At 34.8% G+C, this 19,394-nt stretch overlaps 4 protein-coding genes across 6 annotated transcripts; 3 read left to right on the top strand and 1 right to left on the bottom strand.

Annotated features, from left to right (window-relative positions):
• Positions 1-81: 81 nt before the first annotated feature.
• LOC9324979 lies at positions 82-2,943 on the top strand. Its single transcript, XM_002888870.2, has 4 exons — positions 82-886; positions 971-1,195; positions 1,771-2,148; positions 2,244-2,943. The coding sequence occupies exons 1-4, from the start codon at positions 395-397 to the stop codon at positions 2,706-2,708; spliced, it is 1,560 nt and encodes a 519-aa protein (XP_002888916.1). The 5' UTR covers positions 82-394; the 3' UTR covers positions 2,709-2,943.
• Positions 2,944-3,158: 215 nt separating this feature from the next.
• Positions 3,159-4,846, top strand: LOC9324978 (nascent polypeptide-associated complex subunit beta). The gene is made up of 6 exons (XM_002888869.2): positions 3,159-3,297; positions 3,745-3,812; positions 3,905-4,053; positions 4,149-4,205; positions 4,290-4,328; positions 4,424-4,846. The coding sequence occupies exons 2-6, from the start codon at positions 3,745-3,747 to the stop codon at positions 4,606-4,608; spliced, it is 498 nt and encodes a 165-aa protein (XP_002888915.1). The 5' UTR covers positions 3,159-3,297; the 3' UTR covers positions 4,609-4,846.
• Positions 4,847-4,856: 10 nt separating this feature from the next.
• LOC9324977 (organic cation/carnitine transporter 1) lies at positions 4,857-6,944 on the bottom strand. Its single transcript, XM_002887431.2, has 2 exons — positions 6,302-6,944; positions 4,857-6,172 (listed from the first exon to the last, which is right to left on the bottom strand). Exons 1-2 carry the CDS (start codon positions 6,714-6,716, stop codon positions 5,001-5,003), a joined length of 1,587 nt encoding a protein of 528 aa, XP_002887477.1. The 5' UTR covers positions 6,717-6,944; the 3' UTR covers positions 4,857-5,000.
• A 9,359-nt stretch (positions 6,945-16,303) lies between these two features.
• Positions 16,304-19,218, top strand: LOC9324976. 3 transcript variants are annotated; one of them, XM_021009957.1, is made up of 7 exons: positions 16,304-16,957; positions 17,602-17,786; positions 17,899-18,133; positions 18,243-18,328; positions 18,417-18,508; positions 18,596-18,870; positions 18,995-19,218. In XM_021009957.1, exons 1-6 carry the CDS (start codon positions 16,862-16,864, stop codon positions 18,850-18,852), a joined length of 951 nt encoding a protein of 316 aa, XP_020865616.1. In that variant the 5' UTR covers positions 16,304-16,861; the 3' UTR covers positions 18,853-18,870; positions 18,995-19,218. The 3 variants fall into 3 exon arrangements, with proteins under 3 accessions (XP_020865616.1, XP_020865617.1, XP_020865615.1); XM_021009958.1 differs by having other exon boundaries at positions 16,305-16,957; positions 17,608-17,786; positions 18,596-19,210; XM_021009956.1 differs by having other exon boundaries at positions 16,305-16,957; positions 18,596-19,210.
• The last annotated feature ends 176 nt before the right edge of the window (positions 19,219-19,394 follow it).

Genomic DNA, 19,394 nt, shown 5'->3' with positions numbered 1-19,394 from the left:
AAAACAATTATGAATAATCAAAACTATACGTATATGGACTATAATACTCCCTCCAGTATATAGTTTGATGATTTATATATAAAGACTAGGGCTATAATAAATGCATATCTCACTAATTTGGATATCTCGGCGTATAAACGAGAACCTAGATGGCAAATAATTAATCTCGGCCCAATGGGCTGATAAAAGCCTGGTTAAAGATAGCGTGAACAAAACGCACCGCGATTCAAACGTGAAAAGTAAAAAGGCAGCCCCCAACCTCTGTCTTTAGCTTACCTTCGTCGCTGCCTCGTTGGCTCACTCACTTGACTTCACGGCCCCGCTCAAGTTCCGACACGAAACTCATTTCAAATTAATTCTTAAACAAAAGGGGCAAAAATAATCGCCGGCGATTATGCCTTCTCCTCCGGTACCGGAGACGGTTGTGAGCCACCGCTTCGCAGCTTTTCTTATCTGGCAATCGATTCCTTCATCAGCCATTTTCTTCTTCTTCAACCTTTTCCTCTTCTCCACCACTTCAATCATCTCCTTTTTCCTCACTTTCCTCGTCTTCCATTGCTCACAGCTTCTCTTCTCCGTCTCACTAGCTCTCCTCTCTACTCCGACTCCAGATTCGCCTCTCTCCCCTCTCCAATTCGCTCTCGGCCTTCTCCGTCACCTCTCGGATCCCGAGTTCCGCCGCCGTGCTCGCGTATCTTTACGCATCGTGCTCTTCGTCTGCGCTACTTCCCTTGCTGGGTTCTGCTCCGCTGCTGTGTTTTGCTTGTCTAGTGATTCGTTTGGACCGATTGGAAGAATAGGGTTTAGGGGATTTGTGACTGGATTGCTTTACGCAGTCCTCTTCGTCATTAAGCAGCGATGGGTTTTGGAGTTTCCCATCATTCAGGTTTTGTGTCTTTGCTTCTTGATTTATGGAATCTTTCATCAATTTTGTATCTTTGCTGATTCTTACTTGTGTTTTCCCAAACAGCGTCCACCGTTCTTCAGCTTCAAGATTGGTCTTCCTTCGGCTCTAACACAAGCTCTGAAGCTATCTGGTGTGCTTTATGTCTTGTCAACGATAATGCTATTGTTTCTGCTAGACTGGTCGGGTGGGCTTGTGTCTGTATCCAGATTCTTGGGTGAGCAGGTCTTATCTTATGCCGGCAGTTTCTGTTTGATTCTCTCTTGGGAAGTCACTCACCATATACATAAGGTTAGTTAAGTTTTCTTTGTTGATTTTCTATTGATAGATGTAATTGGTTGGTGATGTAACCGTTTAGATTGGTGGTATAGTGTTTAGTATGTTAAGATCACTGTAACTTTTAAGTGAACATAGTTGAGGTGACATGTTAGATATACAAGAGTTAGAACTCTCTATCACTTGAGTAATGCTAAACTGAACTGAGAAAAATCTGAAAAGCAATGGCAAGTTAGCTGTGTTTGCCATTATGTTTTGCATTGATACTGTGTGGAATTGTTTTCCCGTTTTGTTAGGCAATTCTGTACTTAACTATTTCTGTTTGGGAGCCCATGTCAAGGTCTGTCTGTCTTCTGTTTATGTGACTCGGTTTTGAAAAAACTCATATAAATTTGTATCGATATGCGCAAATTGTTTACTTTTTTTTTTGGATAGCTTAACTATTCCTGCCTAAACACGTTGAAGGATTCATCTATGAGCTTTGTTTTGTGTATAACTTGTTACTCTATCAAGGAATATATAAACTTTAGCTACTTTTCCAGGTTCTGGCTACAAAAGAAGTTAATTACAATTGTCGTTTTCTTTTCCAGGTTCTGCACACAAAACGGTTCAGCTTTGCTCCTCCAAAAGGATCTGCTGCAGCAGAAACGAATCCAAGCGAGCCTCTTCTTGCTGCTTTAGAAGGGAGCGCTCCAGGTTCCCTCGAGCAGTCTCTTGCATACCTTGATCTCTACATGGTGTCACAAAATAATGTTGACACATGGCGTCGTGCTGCCTTCTTCGAGGAGTCCACCGAGACTTACAAAAGAGTAATCACTCTATGCTTGAGGCCTTTGGAAGAGCTCGCCTCCAAGTTATCTTCTGGGCTAGACCACACCTTTACTGAAAAAGGTTATCAGACACCACTCCAGCCACCAACCGAGTCATTTATCGATCCAAAGTTTGGGGAATCACTTAAGTCTTTCCAGGTAATCGCAATTCAAATTTTCATCCCTTTTCTATGTGAAGATTTCTTCTGGTAGCTGTAACCAAAATCTGTTTGCTCTGTATCTGATATCTGCAGCTATATGCATGGTGTGCTCAAACAACTGCATCCCTGACTTCAATCTCTCACAAGGAAGACAGGCTTGGAGTAGCTCAACTGTCTGGTGGAAACGCTGATGTTGTCTCAACACTTCTATCGCTTTTGCTAGCTATCGAAACGTTTATGGGGAAGAAGACTAATCTTCAATCACCTCAACAACTGATGGGACCTGCTAGTATCAAATGGGCGACCTCGAGTATGGTCAGAAAAGACGTCAAACCCATAAAAAGAAGTATTGGGGGGATGTACTCCTACGCGTATGCAGCTACAGATGTTTTAAAGATATCAATATACCAGATTCTGTCCACATTCCGCGAGGAAATGCTCAACAGCGACAGAGCAGGACTTCTTGGTAGAGATTGGATTGGAAGCAAAAAACCGCCTTTTGGAACAAACGACATGCTGCTACAGAAGCTTAAGCTCTTCCTCGAGTTCCAAGCTTGATGGAAGATTAAAGAAGTAGGATTCCTCGATTAAATGCGGTAACAAGTATCATGATTCAAAGAGCTGGAAAGAAAAAGGAACTAGAGTGAGCCTTGTATTGAAAAATGAAATCCCTCGATTTTGCAGATTTGGGATTAATCTTCTTTTTTGGTGAACTACAAAATTATATAAGAATCAAACTTTATTGGTAAGTTTTGCATCTTGAATCATGATAACATAAATTTTGGAGAAGCCACTATATGTTTAGCAGTGTTAATAATATGAACGAGTTCCAAGAACTAACTCTACGCATTTTACAAAGAAAACCAAAATTGGAATCTGAAATGGGCCATAGATTTAGTTAGGCCCATGGTCGCTGCTTATAGTAATATCAAAGGAGAGATCGTGACCGTTGGATGGTGATTAGATAATAATTGTATAGAGAGTGTTAAAGCTGAGAGATTGGCTACATACACATTCGCAATTACTTAAAGGGCAAAACCCTTCAGCGCCGCTTGGATCTCTCTCTCTCCTCTCCTGTCTTCTCTCTTCCCTTATCTTCTTCTTATACCCTTCGACGAAGGAAGAACCCTAGAAATCGATTAACAAGGTAAACCCACTTCAGTAAATCGTTCTTTCTTTTCATTTGAAGATATTCGATTGTTTCCTTCTGAGTTAGCCGAAGGGTCAATATCATATTTATTTTTTTCTCTCGATTCATAAAGTTTTTTCATTGATTCGAGATACTGTCTTTTGTCATTGATTATCTTGTTCTGAAGAACTATTTAGTAATTTAAAAGTAGTGTTTGTGTAATGGAGACCTAATCGATTGACAAAAATGAAACTCTAGGTTAAGCTCATTGTAAAAATACGAGCTTTGTTCTTCTTGCTACACTGTAACCTTAAAATTGTGGCTTGTGACTACTGAACATTTAGCTAATTGATTTAGTTATTGTGTATGTCTAATTGATTCAGTCAAGTGTAGATTATACGAACTTCTTAGATACATTTTGGGCTTAAAGGTTTTAGCTTTGTGTGTGTGTGTTTTGAAACACAGATGAATAGGGAAAAGTTGATGAAGATGGCTAACACTGTCCGCACTGGCGGCAAGGGGACAGTAAGAAGGTATTTATACTCATTAGCCTTTTTTGTGAACTTGTTTTTCGAAATCTTTCATGTTTGATGTTTCTCTTAACATTTTCATTTTTTCATTTCAGAAAGAAGAAGGCTGTTCACAAGACCACTACAACCGATGACAAGAGACTCCAGAGCACTCTTAAAAGAGTTGGAGTCAATTCCATTCCCGCCATTGAAGAAGTTAACATTTTTAAGGATGATGTAGTGATTCAGTTCATTAACCCTAAAGGTAAAAAAGTCCAGCTATATAAATTACAAGACTTGTGATAAAACTTCATTGTACTAATGGTTGTTGTGTGTCTTTTTCAAATGTTGCTAATGCAGTTCAAGCTTCTATTGCTGCTAACACATGGGTTGTGAGCGGTACACCACAGACGAAAAGTAAGTGTTTGTATCCACATTGTTGATCTTATACTCTTCTCGGTTTGTGCATATTCTAATCTCAAAATCTGAATTTTACTGCAGAGTTGCAAGACATTCTTCCCCAGATTATTAGCCAACTTGGTATGCATCATTTAATGTGACCATCTTCGATATCCTTCATCACCTCAGTGATCCCTGAGGTTAAACACTGTGTTTTCTTGCTTTGATAATTGCAGGACCAGATAACTTGGACAACCTGAAGAAGCTAGCAGAGCAATTCCAGAAACAAGCTCCAGGTGCAGGTGATGTCCCAGCAACTATCCAAGAAGAGGACGATGATGATGATGTCCCAGATCTTGTAGTTGGAGAGACTTTCGAGACTCCTGCTACTGAAGAGGCTCCCAAAGCTGCTGCTTCTTAGAGGAGGAAGAAGAAGAAGAGCTCACCTGCAAAACCCATCATAAAAATGTTTGTCGCTCGACCTTTTTTGAGCACTGTCAGATTCTTGTTTTCTCTAATGCTTGCGAACAGAAAGACCTGGTTTTATTATCACTTGATGCTTTTTGGTCCGAACAGCAATTTTCCTTTTATTAAGGCTAGATCGCTTTACGTTTATCACCTGTTCAAATGAGTGCTATGTTCTGTCTCTTCTTGCAACACAGTTCTTTGTTTTTGAGTCAAAACCATGTTTCAGAGATGAACAATCAACAGTTTCGTACATTTAAATGGAAATATGAAAGATTTTACATATTTCCAATTATTGGATGTAAACATTCTATTCCATAGAAACACAACACTGTGAATTGAATGCAATCAAGTACTCATGATTGTTTCATTTTCGATCTCTTCCGCTTTCCCCTGCTGTGCTAGTGTTTCGTAAAGCGGAGCATTTCGTGTTTCTCGTAGCCAGAGACTCACGACGCCGCTCAGCACAGATGCAACACCAAACACGATAAACGACATCATTGCACTTTCCCTTCCCAACGCAACTAGCAGTGGTGCTGCGGACGCTCCTAGCATAAACGCTTGACGCAAAAGCGAGACAGCAGTGTTCCTAACGTTTGTTGGGAACAGCTCGACACAGTAGACATATAGGACGTCATACGCTGTCGAGGATGCCATGAATCCAACTGCCTCAACTGCAAGTTGTAACCATTTCGCAACAGATATGGCACGGATCACGCGGTGGATAGAGAGAACCGCGCAGAGTAGACACGCGACTCCAGCGAGGTATGATGAGTTCGAGAATAGTGGACGCCGGTTCATGACCCCGAGGAGGAAACTTCCTATGAAAACCGCTGGAAACTCCATCAGTGCGTTAACAGCAACGGTTAAATAAAGATTGAAGTTGAGATTTTCAGCATTTAGTTGAATTCCATAATAGACAAAGCCACTGCCAAATCCAGCCATCATAACCATTATGATTCTTTTCACTGCCCATTTTGTTTTCCAAAACTTCTCCGATGATGAAGTTTGATCATCTCTCTCTGGAATTGGATCGACTAGGCTTAGATCCGCCGGAAGTTGTTTCCCGTTAAGCCTCGCGAGTTTCTTCAAGACCACCATGGCTTCTTTGTTACGTCCCTTGACAAGAAGCCATCGAGGAGACTCATAAGCAAAGGGCAAGAGACAAACCGCGTATCCAAGGGGAAGAAAGGATATGATCCGGTAAAGATTTCTCCATGACTTTCTCTCCAAATAAGCCATGAGTGGCAGAGATAGAAAACCTAACGTGAAGAAGAAGAAACCGTATTGCCCTACTTGGCCTCGCCACTTTTTGCCAACAATCTCAGTTGCGAGTACGATACAACAAGACCCAATTCCTGATCTAAAGAAACCATTGGCAAAACGCAAGAATGCGTAAACCCATACGTTTGGTGAAAAAGAGATCGCGAAGGCCGTGACAAAAGTTAATACACAAGAGAGTAATAGCGTCTTCTTTCGACCAAACCATGAATCAGCAAGATATCCATAAACACCAGAACCTGTATTTAAATAAACAAAAGAATCATGTAAAAGAGCCCTTACTAAACGTTCTATTTAGATAAACACTCTGCAAAAACCGTAAATATCAAACTTGAGAAGCTAAATACAGTAGTTTTTAGGATCCATACCGAAAAGAGATCCGATGAAGAATAGAGTGGAAGGAACAGCAACAAGAAACTTATGTTGACATATGAGATTCCACTCAGAAACAACAGTGTCACTCTTTGATCCAATCCATTCCCATTCTCCACTGGCCAATCCACACAACGACGCGCCCTCCACGATGGCACCGGTTGCAAGAAGCCTCGCAGCGGGCTGAGCGTCGGAGAAAATGGATATAAGAGTGGTCTGAGCATCGAAGATCCAAGCGATGGAGACTAAGAGAGCATGCAAGATCTGAGCAAACCCAAGTGCGCCAATGTGTTGCTCGATCACCTCGTCAACTGTGAGTGCGTACCTATTGTTTGGTTGTTGTTGTTGCCTTGTTGCTTCTCCTTTCTCGGATGCTGATGAATCATTGGATATGTTTGGTGGTGTCTCCATGAGCTTTGGAACTTCTTGTTTTGAAGGTTCCAGTTTGTTTATGTTGTTTCAGGTAGAAATATTTTTGTTTTAAATTAGGCTTGTGGGCTTGATTGATATATGTCTTAAGTTAGCGAGGGTATATATACACATGGTCAGGAAGTGTATTGCATCCAATATCTCACTCTCGAATAAACATATCTAATCAAAAGTGATTGTGCATAACGAGTCATTAAAATTTTCGTATATAAACAATTAAACTTTTTCTTATATAATATATTGTGTGTCTATATCATCTGTTGCGTTTGATTGGTACACGTACGTTCATGAAGTTTTCATGATCATTTATAACTCTAAATTCAATTATGTTGAAAAGAAGAATTACTTTTGATTTGTGAGCGACGTATTAGCATAAATGTAACTCTCTCTTTTTCCTTCTTGTTTTATTTGTCGATACTTCTCTTTCATCTTTTTGTCTACAAATGTAACTCATTTTTCTTTTTGCAACAAACGTAACTCTTTTAGTTCCCACTAATTTTAAAAATATTGAAAAAAGAAAATAAACGACAAAAGTTACGGTTAGAATGCATGATGCGTGATGAGAAAAAGAAAAATAAAATTTATGATGCATGAGAACAACACATAGCTATAATTACAAATTGAATAATATGATGTGTAACCAATGCATGTGGCTTGATAGTTGATACTTGTCAAATATTATTTTGATCGTGATTTCCAAAGTTTGGTTCGTTTTGCGGGTTTTTGGCCGAATAAAACATGACATTTGAGTTTATAATTTGCAAGAAACCCTTTGTAATTAAGTGAACGTATTCATCCGTAAGTAGTTGAGTGTTACGTATGGCATACACACTTTTTACAATGTAAATATACGGTTCAGCGATTATGTATAGTACTAGATTTCTTTACCAACAAAAAAAAAGTAAATGAGAAATTTAAGCCAATCATGAAAATTTTCGACAGATTAATGAATCAAAAAATTATTTTATAGTTGATCCTTTTTTGGCTTTTTCATAATATTCCATATAGTAAATTTAATGAACAGAAAAATAAAAAATATTAACTAAAATAAATCTGATTAAAAATGAAAAATGGAAAAAACAAATCTGAGAAATTTTTTGCAAATAAAAATAATTACTTGTAAAACTTAGCTAACTTAACTTTTAGCACTCCCCATCATTGACTTATTTGAGCCGATCTAATATAGCTGATAAAAAAAAAACTTTTAGTACTCAATTTTATTCGGTTTTCACATTTAATGACTCTGAAACTACTCAAGTTTTCGATTTAGATTATCCAACCATTAAAGATTAAGCAAAAAGGGTGTTGCATAATTGCATTATTAAAGATTAGTTTATTAAAGAGGTGCGATCATCCCGAGAGGCCATGAAGAAAGTGGGATAAATAGTTGGATTAGGACATTACGTGAGGTGAGGGGTCTATTTGGTACGTAGTATATTTCGTATATTTGATGTACCTAACTCTATCTTCCTCTCTTAATTAACCTTTTCCTAGTATTCTCTATAATGTGAAAATTCATTTCCCCTTAAAACCTAGGTATAGGCTCTATATGACTCTATCTATGTAATTTTTTGCAAGCTATCGATCAATACAAATTTTCTTTCCAAAGGTCGTTTTCCTCCTTGATAGAATCATCCTTGTTTGTTGTTTACAAAACATTACACAAACACAAACATCACTAACAAAATATATCTATTTGGACTTATTACTCCATCTGGAAAAGCAACATATCGTTCATGAATCTTCGTCACGTGAATATTATTTATTTGTGTTAATGGTGTTAGCCGAAACTTCTTATATAAAATTTCAATGTGGTTGAAATATAGTAATATATTCCGAGGGTGAAAATGTTAGCACTTGTGATTACGTCTTAGTATTATCGTCTAAGTTAGTATAATCATCTACAAACTTTTTCTTGATTATGATATACTTTTTTTAGGAGGAATATGCGTAGCTAAAGCTCCTTTTTTCATGTGTTTTCCTCGTATGTGATGACAATTTGCGTGTGAATTTGTTATTCGTTCATATATCGTGACAGGTGATCGAATAAAAGTGTATGTCTATGGGATATATGGCATATTCTACTTTTGATTCCATGGGATTGTTATGTATGCATGTGTCTATAGTTTTCGAAGTCTTCTATGTATACTATAAAATAATGGAATTATAAGTTTTAGGAGGCAAAATTGAGAAAACATCGTGAGATCATTTTGAATATAAGATATGACTGTTTCTATATATATGCCAACATAAAATAAGTAATTAAATCGGTTTAAAGAAATAGCGGTTCAATGGTTGAAGTGTTCTTCCTTCTTCTTGAAAGGAGAGAGTATGATCCAAACCATGTTATTGCGATCTCATCTTGGCCACTATATGTGTTTTGAATGGCCAAGTAAAAGAACAACGTTAATTTAATTTCCATTTGTTCTGGAAATTAGTCTAGACTTTGGTAAAACATTTACCCGATTATTGAAAAAAGAGTATTATATATTGCTTAAAAAAAACAAGTATTATATGCGGGTCGCCATATATGGCACCAGAGTATCGCAGAGAAGTATAGTTATTAAATTACGTCAACCAGAGTTCACAAAAATATGAGTTAATCATGAAGTCCGAACAGACACACCTATATGTATATAATAGAATAGCTAATGCTAAGCATTCTTATGTGTATCCGAGTGTTAGTGAACGACATCACATTATGTTGCAAAGTGACATAAGAAAGAAAAGAATTTGGTCTGCCTTTCATCAATCAGATGAAAGAAGCATAAAAATGAGGAAGACCGAATATACACTTTCACTAGTGGAAGAACTAGTAATGACACGACATAAATGCAATATACTACCATCCCAAATGATCATCCAATCGATATATAGTTAACCCATTTATATTTGTCTTCTTATCAATTATTTTCCACAATAATAAAGAATTTGGAATATGAAGTTGATCAATAATTAGTGGATGACGAGTTGTGGGAACACTCCAAATGCTCTGTTAAAGTTAGGCAAGCTTATATCTTTCTATAAACAAAGAAAAACACTATCTCTTGGTTCACAATCTCTTGACATTAAAGGTATTACAACCTAATAGTTAAAAAATATCAAGAAATAAATGAACACAAGAGAAAACATTAATTGAAATGTTTTGCAGTTTGTATACTTGTATCCTCAAAATGTTTTGGCAGATTAACATGTAAGTTGATATGTCACAAAATTATAAAATTTAACAGAAGAGAACTTTGATTTGATACCGCTTTGTGTATGCCGTTTTTTTTTTGGGTAGGATTTGTGTATGCCGTTTTGACGGACAACTTTACATATTCTTTAAATATATAAATTTTAAAATAAAATTATTGAGTTTATGAAGAAACCTGATTATATAATTTATTTCCTAACATTATCTAGGACCTATTATACAAACTTAAGACGATTTTACCAAAAAAAAAAAAAAACTTAAGACGAAAAATATGGTAGTCAATTTTAAAGTAACTAATGTTTATAAATAAATATATTTGTAATTTGTTTATAATACAAAATGAAAATCCCCAAGTATTTGTTCTCTGTTTTTTTTTTTTGGTTGCTATTTTTGTTTCTCGAAAATAATGAACTTTCATTTCATTCCGTGATGGAATGGGTTTGAGATGGAATGGGTTTGACATAAGAGTTTTATTCATAACTGACATCTATACTAAAAAATATCAAATCGCATTAGTAGATTATATTTAGGGAGACTCACAAAAATGCCTCTTTTCAAAAATACCTCATTTGGCTGTCCATTTTTAAAAATACCTCTTTTATGTACAAAATGACTAAATTACCCTTCTTTTAATAAAAGATATCACAAATATATAAGGAAATATAACAAAATTAGGTCCATAAAATACAAAATAATTTTTGGCGGGAAAAGTGATCCCGCAAATTTTCCCGCCAAAACACTTGTAAAAACTTGTAAAACCTTTAAAATACCTTGTAAAATTTTCCCGTAAAATTTTTTCGCGCCAAAAATTTTTTTTTGCGGGAAAAGTGATTCCGCAATTTTTTTGGCGTTAAATTTTTGGCGGGAAAAATTTACAAGGTATTTTAAAGGTTTTTTACAGGGTATTTATAAGGTTTTACAATATATTTTAAAAGGTTTTACAACGTATTTATAAGATATTTATAAGATATTATAAGATTTTACAAGCTATTTTATAAGGTTTTACAAGTTATAAGGTTTTACAAGTTTTTTATAAGGTTTTACAAGTTATAAATACTTTATAAAACCTTATAAGTACCTTGTAAAACCTTTTAAAATACATTGTAAAACCTTACAAACACTTGTAAATACTCTGTAAAACCTTTAAAAAACCTTGTAAATTTTTCCCGCCAAAAATTTTCCCGCCAAAAAAATTTCGCCAAAAAAATTGCGGAATCACTTTTCCCGCAAAAAAAAAAAATTTGGCGGGAAAAATTTTTACGGGAAAATTTTACAAGGTATTTTAAAGGTTTTTACAAGTGTTTTGGCGGGAAAATTGCGGGATCACTTTTCCCGCCAAAAAATATTTTGTATTTTGTGGACCTAATTTTGTTTCAAATAAGGGTAAAATGGTCATTAAAAATTAAAAGAGGGCAAACTTAAAAATGGACTCTCAAAGGGAGCATTTTTTAAAAGGGGTATTGAAAAAGGGGCATTTTTAACAATTTCTCTTATATTTATATGTCGACCTCCCTCTATTCCATATAAAGGTGATGGAATATAATTCCATATAAAGGAAATATGGAATATGGAATATAATTCCATTTACAGGTAAAAAGATAGGGAAAAATGGAGGAATACAATCTCAACAATGTAAGCATTTCTATTTTAGTTACCAACTCTGATTTATTATTGGATAGAAAATGCAAAAAAAAAAAAAAAAAAAAAAAAAAAACCAACTAGTGCTCTGATGAGTTATGATTAATTAAGGACGGTTAATTATGTGTACCCACTTCTTTGTCTCTTCTTGAGCAAAGTTAATGCGAGCAAGAGAACAAACAATCTCGAGACAGATGCTAGTATAACTCTTATGATTAAACTTGCAGAAGCGTTATGAGAAGAATATATAACGTGTTTTTAGTAGGCATTGGATTAATAGAAACTTGATCCAAAATTCCAAATCATATTTTCAAAAGAGTATCCGAGCTACAATGTAGAAAAAAACTTGCAAGTAATTCAAATGAAACCTAAAAATAGCAAAAATAAAGTTTTTCATAAGACAAAACCATCGTAAGATGACAAATTCAAATGAACTTGGTACCCAAGCAATGAGTTTAGACAAATAGTAACAAGTCTAATTTAATCGTCAGCGAGGGAGTGGTACACGCCAAGTTGCGCATCATGGGACGGATATCATGGGCCGAGAGACCAGCTCTTGTAAGAGCTGCTGGGTGACTTGCAATTACTGTCAAGCCACCAAGTTTTCTCTTTTTCCCACATACCTTGCGTTAAAAGGTTTAGCTAAAGCATCCCCGCACCAGATCAGTATCTGTAATTGTGCCCATGTTTACAAGATATTCAATTGATTTCTGCATTTTTCCCTGAAGACAAAGAAATTTTGGAACTTGCGAGAGAGGGAGAGATGGATCTACTAAACCCTTATGGATCACGAAAGAAGAAATCACCAAGAAATTAGTCGAAGAGGTATAAAGAAGAGAAAGATGATTTCGTGAATCAATGGATAAATTGAGATTGGAAATAAAGAGGATCGAGAAATGGATTTATGGGCTTTCTCTTTTTAAAAAAAAAAAAACAGATTTTTTCGAATTTTGATTTGGGTTTTCTTATCTCCAACTTAGAAAATTACAGTAACAAACGCAAAACCAAAATCTACTATACACAACTATTTGCGATTTTCAAAAGAATTTATATTTGATCTAGATTAGGATTTAACCATTTTAACCAAATTAAGATTTATTTGAAACTTAAAGCTATCCACAATAATTAACATGATGAGGATCACACTTGAGGTTAAGCCATTTTGATCAATTAAAGATCAAAGCTTTCATAGCAATCTGATTTATAGATTCACAAGAATGCTAAGACTAAGACACCCGCATGAACCTCGTGCTCCTAGTCTCTGTTACACTAATTACACTAAAAAGATGCATTTGATCAAAGAGATAAGAAGAAAATGGGATCCACTAGAGTCAATTTAGTGAATGTGTATTGGTCTTCAATTTAAAATGACTAAATAAAGTCTAAAACCTTATATTTTATTTCAAAAGCAATAAATTTTTAAAAATCTATATCCGGGTTCGACCAGTTTACCGGATCGCGGGTTAATAGCGAGTTTTTGTGAGTTTTTCGGTTTTAAAATAGCTAGATATTAACACTTAATCCAAACTGAAGAAAGCGTCCGGATCGGGCATGAAAACATTGGCTAAGCCCAAGTGAGATTATTGACCATAATTTGTAGCCGTAGTCGTATCTCTGAGATGAGCATATCCGTTGCATCACACGGTCCAATACATATAATCATAACACTACAACCACTTCACTATAGTACAACGACTTAAATTTGTGGATAACAAATTAACAATAGTAACTCATAGCGTTGGCGACATAGCGACTCGGAGTAGTGTGATGAGGATACGACAACATATTGGACACGTGACTTTAGCTAAACAAAGTAACAAACCACTTTCCCCACGTGTTAGAACAAACAATATCATTTTAAGTTTTATTTCTTTCTTTCTTTGACATCTCAATATAATTCAAATCTTTAATAGGAAGGAAAATGCTTTTTCACAGAAACCAAAAGAAATTGCTTAGAGCTTTATAGAATCCAGCTTGATCATTTACACTTTTTTTAGAAGCTATAATATCTATTTAGAGACTTTTAGTGAGTTAATTAATTATTTTAAATGTCCACTATCCATTTACACTAATCTCTTTAACCTAGTCGGTAGAACTTTTAAACTTTTTTATTGCTAACCACAAATGAAAAACTACTTAAAACATCGAAAATTAGTAAGAATTCAAAACATGATTTAGAAAAATAAACGTATTGATAAAAATTTGAATAATTGAAATGAAAAAAAAAAAGAAAGAAAAAAAGACAGTGTAAAGAAAGAAACAAAAATTGAAAAGAATAAAAAGAAGAAGTAAAACGCGAAAGACCGACGCAGTTTTGGCAAACACGCGTCTAGCAGTAAACGCACTGCTCCGACACAACACTTTTTAGTGTTCGTATTCTTCGCTCTTCTTATTTTCTCTCACATTCTCTCTATTTATTTTAATACTATTATTTTACTTGTGTAATTATCTTTCTTCTGACTTTTTTTAGTCTAATAATTAAGTTTACGTCGGTATTGACTCGTCCTATGTTGGATTAAATATGACGTTTATTACAAATATCTTCAACAAGAATCTCTGAAGTTGAAACCAAGATTGAAACATTTTCTCATAGCAATTTACCTTTTGCTAGTATTAAAGTTCCCAATTTTGCAAGTTTGACTTTCAGCATATTAGGAGGAAAACAAATGTTGCAGATAAGATAGCTAAAGCAGGTAGAATTAACTCTGTAATTTCCTGTTACAGCTTAATGAATCAATTTGACGACAAAATAAATATGACGGATATTAGTTATTTTTTCGTTTCAAAACAAATACAAATAATAATATTGTTTTATTACTTCCTCAAAACAAAAGCTATTAATGAAATAGTAAATCACAATTCCAAAAATTAACTGATTTTTAAACAATATACAAAAACTGAAAAGAGATATTTATATGAGGTGGAATAAATACTTGTTAAATCATTTTTTATTACAAAATTTACTGTGGACTGAGAAATTATGGTTTAATGTAGGCCTGGGCAAAAAAACCGCTAACCAAATAACCGACCGAACCGAACCGAAAAAAACCGAACCATATCCGAACCGAAGTTTTTAAAATAACCGAATGGTTTGTAAAATCCCCTATCCAAACTAACCGAAACCGAACCGAACCGAACCGATAACCAAACGGTTAACCGAAATATCCAAAAACCTATAAGATACCCAAAAATAATATCCAAAACTATAATTATAAACTCAAAATATTAATTATTTTTAGAATCAAAATAATCAAATACTTTAAATAATCAAAATATTCAAATATTGTTTGTTATATTTGTCAAAGTTAAATACTCTTTTACAAAATCGAATCAAATTTTAATATTTTTTTCTAATACTTTCTTTTTTTGTATTTTCTTTTTGTATTTTTTTGTGGTTAATTTTGGTTAGTTTCGGTTAGTTACGGTAAATTTTGGTTAGTTTCGGTTAGTTACGGTAAATTTTGGTTAATTTGGGTAAAAACCCGAACCAAACCGAACGTGATAAAAGTTTGGTTAGTTACGGTTATCTATTTAAATATCCAAACCGAACCGAACCGAAAGGTAACCGAACCGAACCGAACCGAAATTCTTAAAATATCCGAATGGTTATTATATTACCATATCCAAACTAACCGAAACCAAACGTAACCGAACCGAAACCGAATGGTTAACCGAATGCCCAGGCCTAGTTTAATGGTAGATTTAATTTGTGAGAATTAATTTTGTTTATTTACATCATGAACTAAATCATAATATCTACAAATATTTACAGTTAGCTTTTCTTTTTGTCAATCTTAAACGCTTTGACAGATTATAATTCTAATTTTTTACATGTTAGGAAATCATGATGATTTATTTTCTCTATAAAAAAAGTAGGATAAAACCATCAATGCGTAAATTATTATTCTCTGATTCAAAAAATGCGTAAATTATTATTTATAGACTGAGCATAAGAACATTTTTTTGGGGGTCAAACAAGAACATTTTTCTTTATTAGAGCTCTATAAGCTATATAATTTGCTATACTATAAGATATTTTTTTTGAGAAAATTGAGAAAGATATTTTACCTATAAAGGACATGTAATATCTCTCATAAAATCTCTACATAAACGAACCAGTAATCAGCATTGAACAACTCTTTCCGTTTATTAGATTTGTGGCTTTACAGTTTCTTAAACCATTATATATATAAAAAAAAAAACTTAAAAAAACATTAAAATTTTTACGTCAAAAACAAAACTTACGAAAAAAACAAAAATCTTATTAATGGCTGTTTTCGAAAAGCTTTATCACTCACCGCACAAATTTAAAGGGTTATTTTAGTTGTTATGCCTAACGTCCTCGTGATCTCCAAAATTATATTTAATCCATATTTAGCTAATTATCTTCTAAGATAAATACATAATGCAAAAGGTCATGAACACATTCGATGTATAAACAAAATAAACTATTACCAATTAAATTTTAATGTGACTAGATTTTTGGTGTACTAATGACGTAATCATGTCTACACTTTCAAATTTTTATTTATTTATTTAGCTATATACAAATATGATGATTAATTGATAATGTAATAATAAATATCGCAATCCTCTCCTTTTTAATTCAGCTAGATACGAGTTGCTTTTTATTTATAATATAATTAATATATTTTGTTAGAAAGAAACAAAAGTCTTCAGTTTCATACTTTGGGGTTTGGTTTATAAATAAAAAAAATAGGAAATTAATTACAAGGATCAGAGTGAGTGAAAGAAAGAGAAAGAGAAGAAGCGTTTCGTCCTCTTCGTTTCCTTCTTCCATTAATACAAAGCAAATCCTACTCAGAAAGCTTTATTCAATCTCTCTACTTCAGTTTCTGTGTCCCCATTTTTCATCAGAAAATTTAAAAGAGTTAAACTTTAACCTCAAAATCTGGGAATAAGTAAAAAAGAACCCAGTTTCTGATTATCATTTTCCCTTTATAATCGAAAGTTTCGATTTTTAAGAAGACCCCAGAAGCTGTGTTCTTGATTTTTTCTTGGTGAGAGTAATCTTTTTTTTTGGGAGGGTTTAAAGGGAAAATTTTGGGTGAGAATCTGAGTGTTGGGATTTACATAAAACGATAAAAAGGAAAGAGCTTTATATTGGGAATTATAAAGCTACCATATTGGGATTTGTGGTGTTTTTATTAATGAGAGAAGACCAGAAATTATTAAATTTCCAAACTTTGTCTTCCATTTCGTGGACTCAAATTTGTTTATAAAGATCTCAAAATCAGAGAGATTGAGAAGACCAAGAAGAAGAATTGAGAGAATGTGGTGGTGGTCTTCTTCAACTAAAGGTCGTTCAAATCTGGAGAGGTTTCTTTTAGGAATCACTCCTAAGCCTCCTTCGTTCTCTCATCCTCAGGTAAATCCCTATTTTTTAATTCTTCTTCTCTTGAGTAATCCTCGATTTGGGGGGTAATTAGAGTCTTAAGTCTCAACTAATCATATTTTAAAATCTATTTTAATCGGTTGTCTCTCCCCCCAAATCTTGTCTCTAATCAACAGATTTTGTCCTAAAGGTCTTATTTTTTAATCAAGGATGATGTATCAGACAACCTAGAACTTGAAATAGTTTAATGATTTGGTGTGAATTTTCAGATGAGATTTTGGCAATAGAGACAATAATTGCATGGTCCATCAAGGAGAATTTTATCTATGAAATATATTGAAATCTATCTATCCCCTTTAAATGGTGTCACATCATTTTATGGATTCTATAACACCACGTGGAAACGTGCGACAGAATTTGCTTTACTCAACTATTTTTTATATTATTATTATATTCGATAATCCAATTGCAAAGCACTGCTGAGGTTTGGTTGAATCTTCTTGGTTGCTTTGGTATATCCTCTGGGTTCTGTATCATTTAGAGGGTTGTTTAATTACATTTGGGGGTAATTAGGAGTTAATGACAGCTAGATTATCAGCTAAACATTGGCTTTGTGAGTGATCTTTGTAGTGTGTTAGTTGCAGAGCTGTCTGAGTGATATTAACAATTTGTGGCAGGAACAGGGAAAGGAGGAGATTGAGTATTTCAGGCTTGGTGATCTCTGGGATTGTTATGATGAGATGAGTGCATATGGCTTTGGAACACAGGTTGATCTAAGCAATGGTGAAACCGTTATGCAGTACTATGTCCCGTACCTATCTGCCATCCAAATCCACACTAACAAACCCGCCTTGCTTTCCAGGTTACTTTACTCACATGATACTGTGACATTTTAGTCTGTTGTGATGAGCCTTGTTGGTTTGACAATGGAAGTTTTAGGACATCTCTTGATGTTTGGTTTTTGGGTGTTGCAGGAACCAGAATGAGGTGGCTGAATCTGAGAGTAGCGAGGGTTGGAGCGATAGTGAGAGTGAAAAGCTATTGTCAAGGTCATTGAGCAATGATTCGAGCAAAACATGGGATGCTGTCTCTGAAGATTCGGTTTTCGATCCGGATGGTACGCCATTGCTGAAAGAGAGACTTGGTTGCCTTGACTTTAAGTACATTGAAAGGGATCCTCCGCACAAGCGGATTCCCTTAACCGACAAGGTTCTCTTCTCTCCTTTCATTTCATTTCTTAGTAACCGCACTCTCAGTTTTTCTTTTCTTATTGAACTTTGGTTTTGAAACGAAAGTACTGTTCTTGGTTTTTGTTCAGATAAACGTATTGGTGGAGAAATATCCAGGACTCATGACCTTAAGGAGTGTCGACATGTCTCCTGCAAGTTGGATGGCTGTTGCGTGGTAAGTAGTTCGTTGTGTTAGTTAACATAACCCTTCCTAATTGGTTAACTGCTAGAAATAGTGATTGAGTGATGATTTGATGAATTAGGTACCCGATATATCAGATCCCGACCTGCAGAAACGAGAAAGATTTGACGACAGGCTTCCTAACTTATCATACTCTATCTTCGTCTTTTCAAGGTACGCATGATCACTAATTTTCGTCGAATCCGTTGCTCAGTGAGAAGCACCGTTTCTGGTTTTATTAAATGGTGTTAAAAGCTGCAGATAATGTGGTGGAAGGAGATCAAAGCAACAACACAGGCAATGAAGAAACAGAGTTTTGTGAAGAGTCTGTTATAAACAAGAGAATCCCATTGCCTCCATTTGGTGTAGCAACTTACAAAATGCAAGGAGATCTTTGGGGGATGACGGGATTTGACCAAGACCGGTTGGTTTATCTTCAAAGCGCTGCGGATTCATGGCTGAAACAGCTCAATGTTGATCACCATGACTATAACTTCTTCCTAAACTCAAGCTTCTAAAGATCAATCGGGTCGTTCGTATGTTTATCCTTCTCCAAACCTTGAAAAAACTTATAACCCTCAACTTTTCTTTGTTGTTTTCAAAAGCTCCTTTCCTTCTCTGTGTTTTTTTATTTTTGTCTGGCTCGTTGTGTTGTTTTAGGTAGCAACCGCCGCCATCGCGGAGTTTTTTCTCCTGTTGCAAGCCCATCATGGAAGTTTCTAAGAAGAAAACAGAGCTTCTTTTTTTTTTCACGGTGTTGAGAAAACAAGAAAGTTGTTTTCTTTTCTTGGGTGAGATCATGTAAATTGACCTTGAACAGAGAACTCTGTTTTGTACTTTTCTGTCTAAATATATAAAAATCTGTCTTTCTTGTATGTCGGTAAGAGAGGAAGAAGAAGAATACTCTTTTTGATAGATTTGATATGTCCTTGTTCTTTGTTTTCAATATGATGACGATACTTTGTCATTACCATAGTCACTTAGTAACATTTCTTGGATTACTTTTCTTTTTCTACGTTCTTTCAATAACTAATATTTTAGCTTAAATTTTTTGACTTGA

The sequence above is a fragment of the Arabidopsis lyrata genome, assembly GCF_000004255.2.
Source record: "Arabidopsis lyrata subsp. lyrata unplaced genomic scaffold ARALYscaffold_2, whole genome shotgun sequence".
In the NCBI taxonomy this organism is placed as follows: Eukaryota; Viridiplantae; Streptophyta; class Magnoliopsida; order Brassicales; family Brassicaceae; genus Arabidopsis; species Arabidopsis lyrata.
The sequence above is the reverse complement of the archived record's forward strand: the minus strand, read 5'-3'. Positions and strand labels throughout refer to the sequence as shown.

Bases quoted from the DNA above. Each gene is read 5' to 3' on its own strand.
- LOC9324976 (XM_021009957.1), top strand. From the start codon at position 16,862: ATGTGGTGGTGGTCTTCTTCAACTAAAGGTCGTTCAAATCTGGAGAGG. The intron at 18,329-18,416 runs GTAAGTAGTTCG...TTGATGAATTAG, and splicing joins AGTTGGATGGCTGTTGCGTG to GTACCCGATATATCAGATCC. The intron at 18,509-18,595 runs GTACGCATGATC...TAAAAGCTGCAG, and splicing joins TCTATCTTCGTCTTTTCAAG to ATAATGTGGTGGAAGGAGAT.
- LOC9324979 (XM_002888870.2), top strand. From the start codon at position 395: ATGCCTTCTCCTCCGGTACCGGAGACGGTTGTGAGCCACCGCTTCGCA. The intron at 887-970 runs GTTTTGTGTCTT...TTTCCCAAACAG, and splicing joins TGGAGTTTCCCATCATTCAG to CGTCCACCGTTCTTCAGCTT. The intron at 1,196-1,770 runs GTTAGTTAAGTT...TTTCTTTTCCAG, and splicing joins TCACTCACCATATACATAAG to GTTCTGCACACAAAACGGTT.
- LOC9324977 (XM_002887431.2), bottom strand. From the start codon at position 6,716: ATGGAGACACCACCAAACATATCCAATGATTCATCAGCATCCGAGAAA. The intron at 6,173-6,301 runs GTATGGATCCTA...ATTTAAATACAG, and splicing joins CTTCATCGGATCTCTTTTCG to GTTCTGGTGTTTATGGATAT.
- LOC9324978 (XM_002888869.2), top strand. From the start codon at position 3,745: ATGAATAGGGAAAAGTTGATGAAGATGGCTAACACTGTCCGCACTGGC. The intron at 3,813-3,904 runs GTATTTATACTC...TTTTCATTTCAG, and splicing joins GGCAAGGGGACAGTAAGAAG to AAAGAAGAAGGCTGTTCACA. The intron at 4,329-4,423 runs GTATGCATCATT...TGATAATTGCAG, and splicing joins CCAGATTATTAGCCAACTTG to GACCAGATAACTTGGACAAC.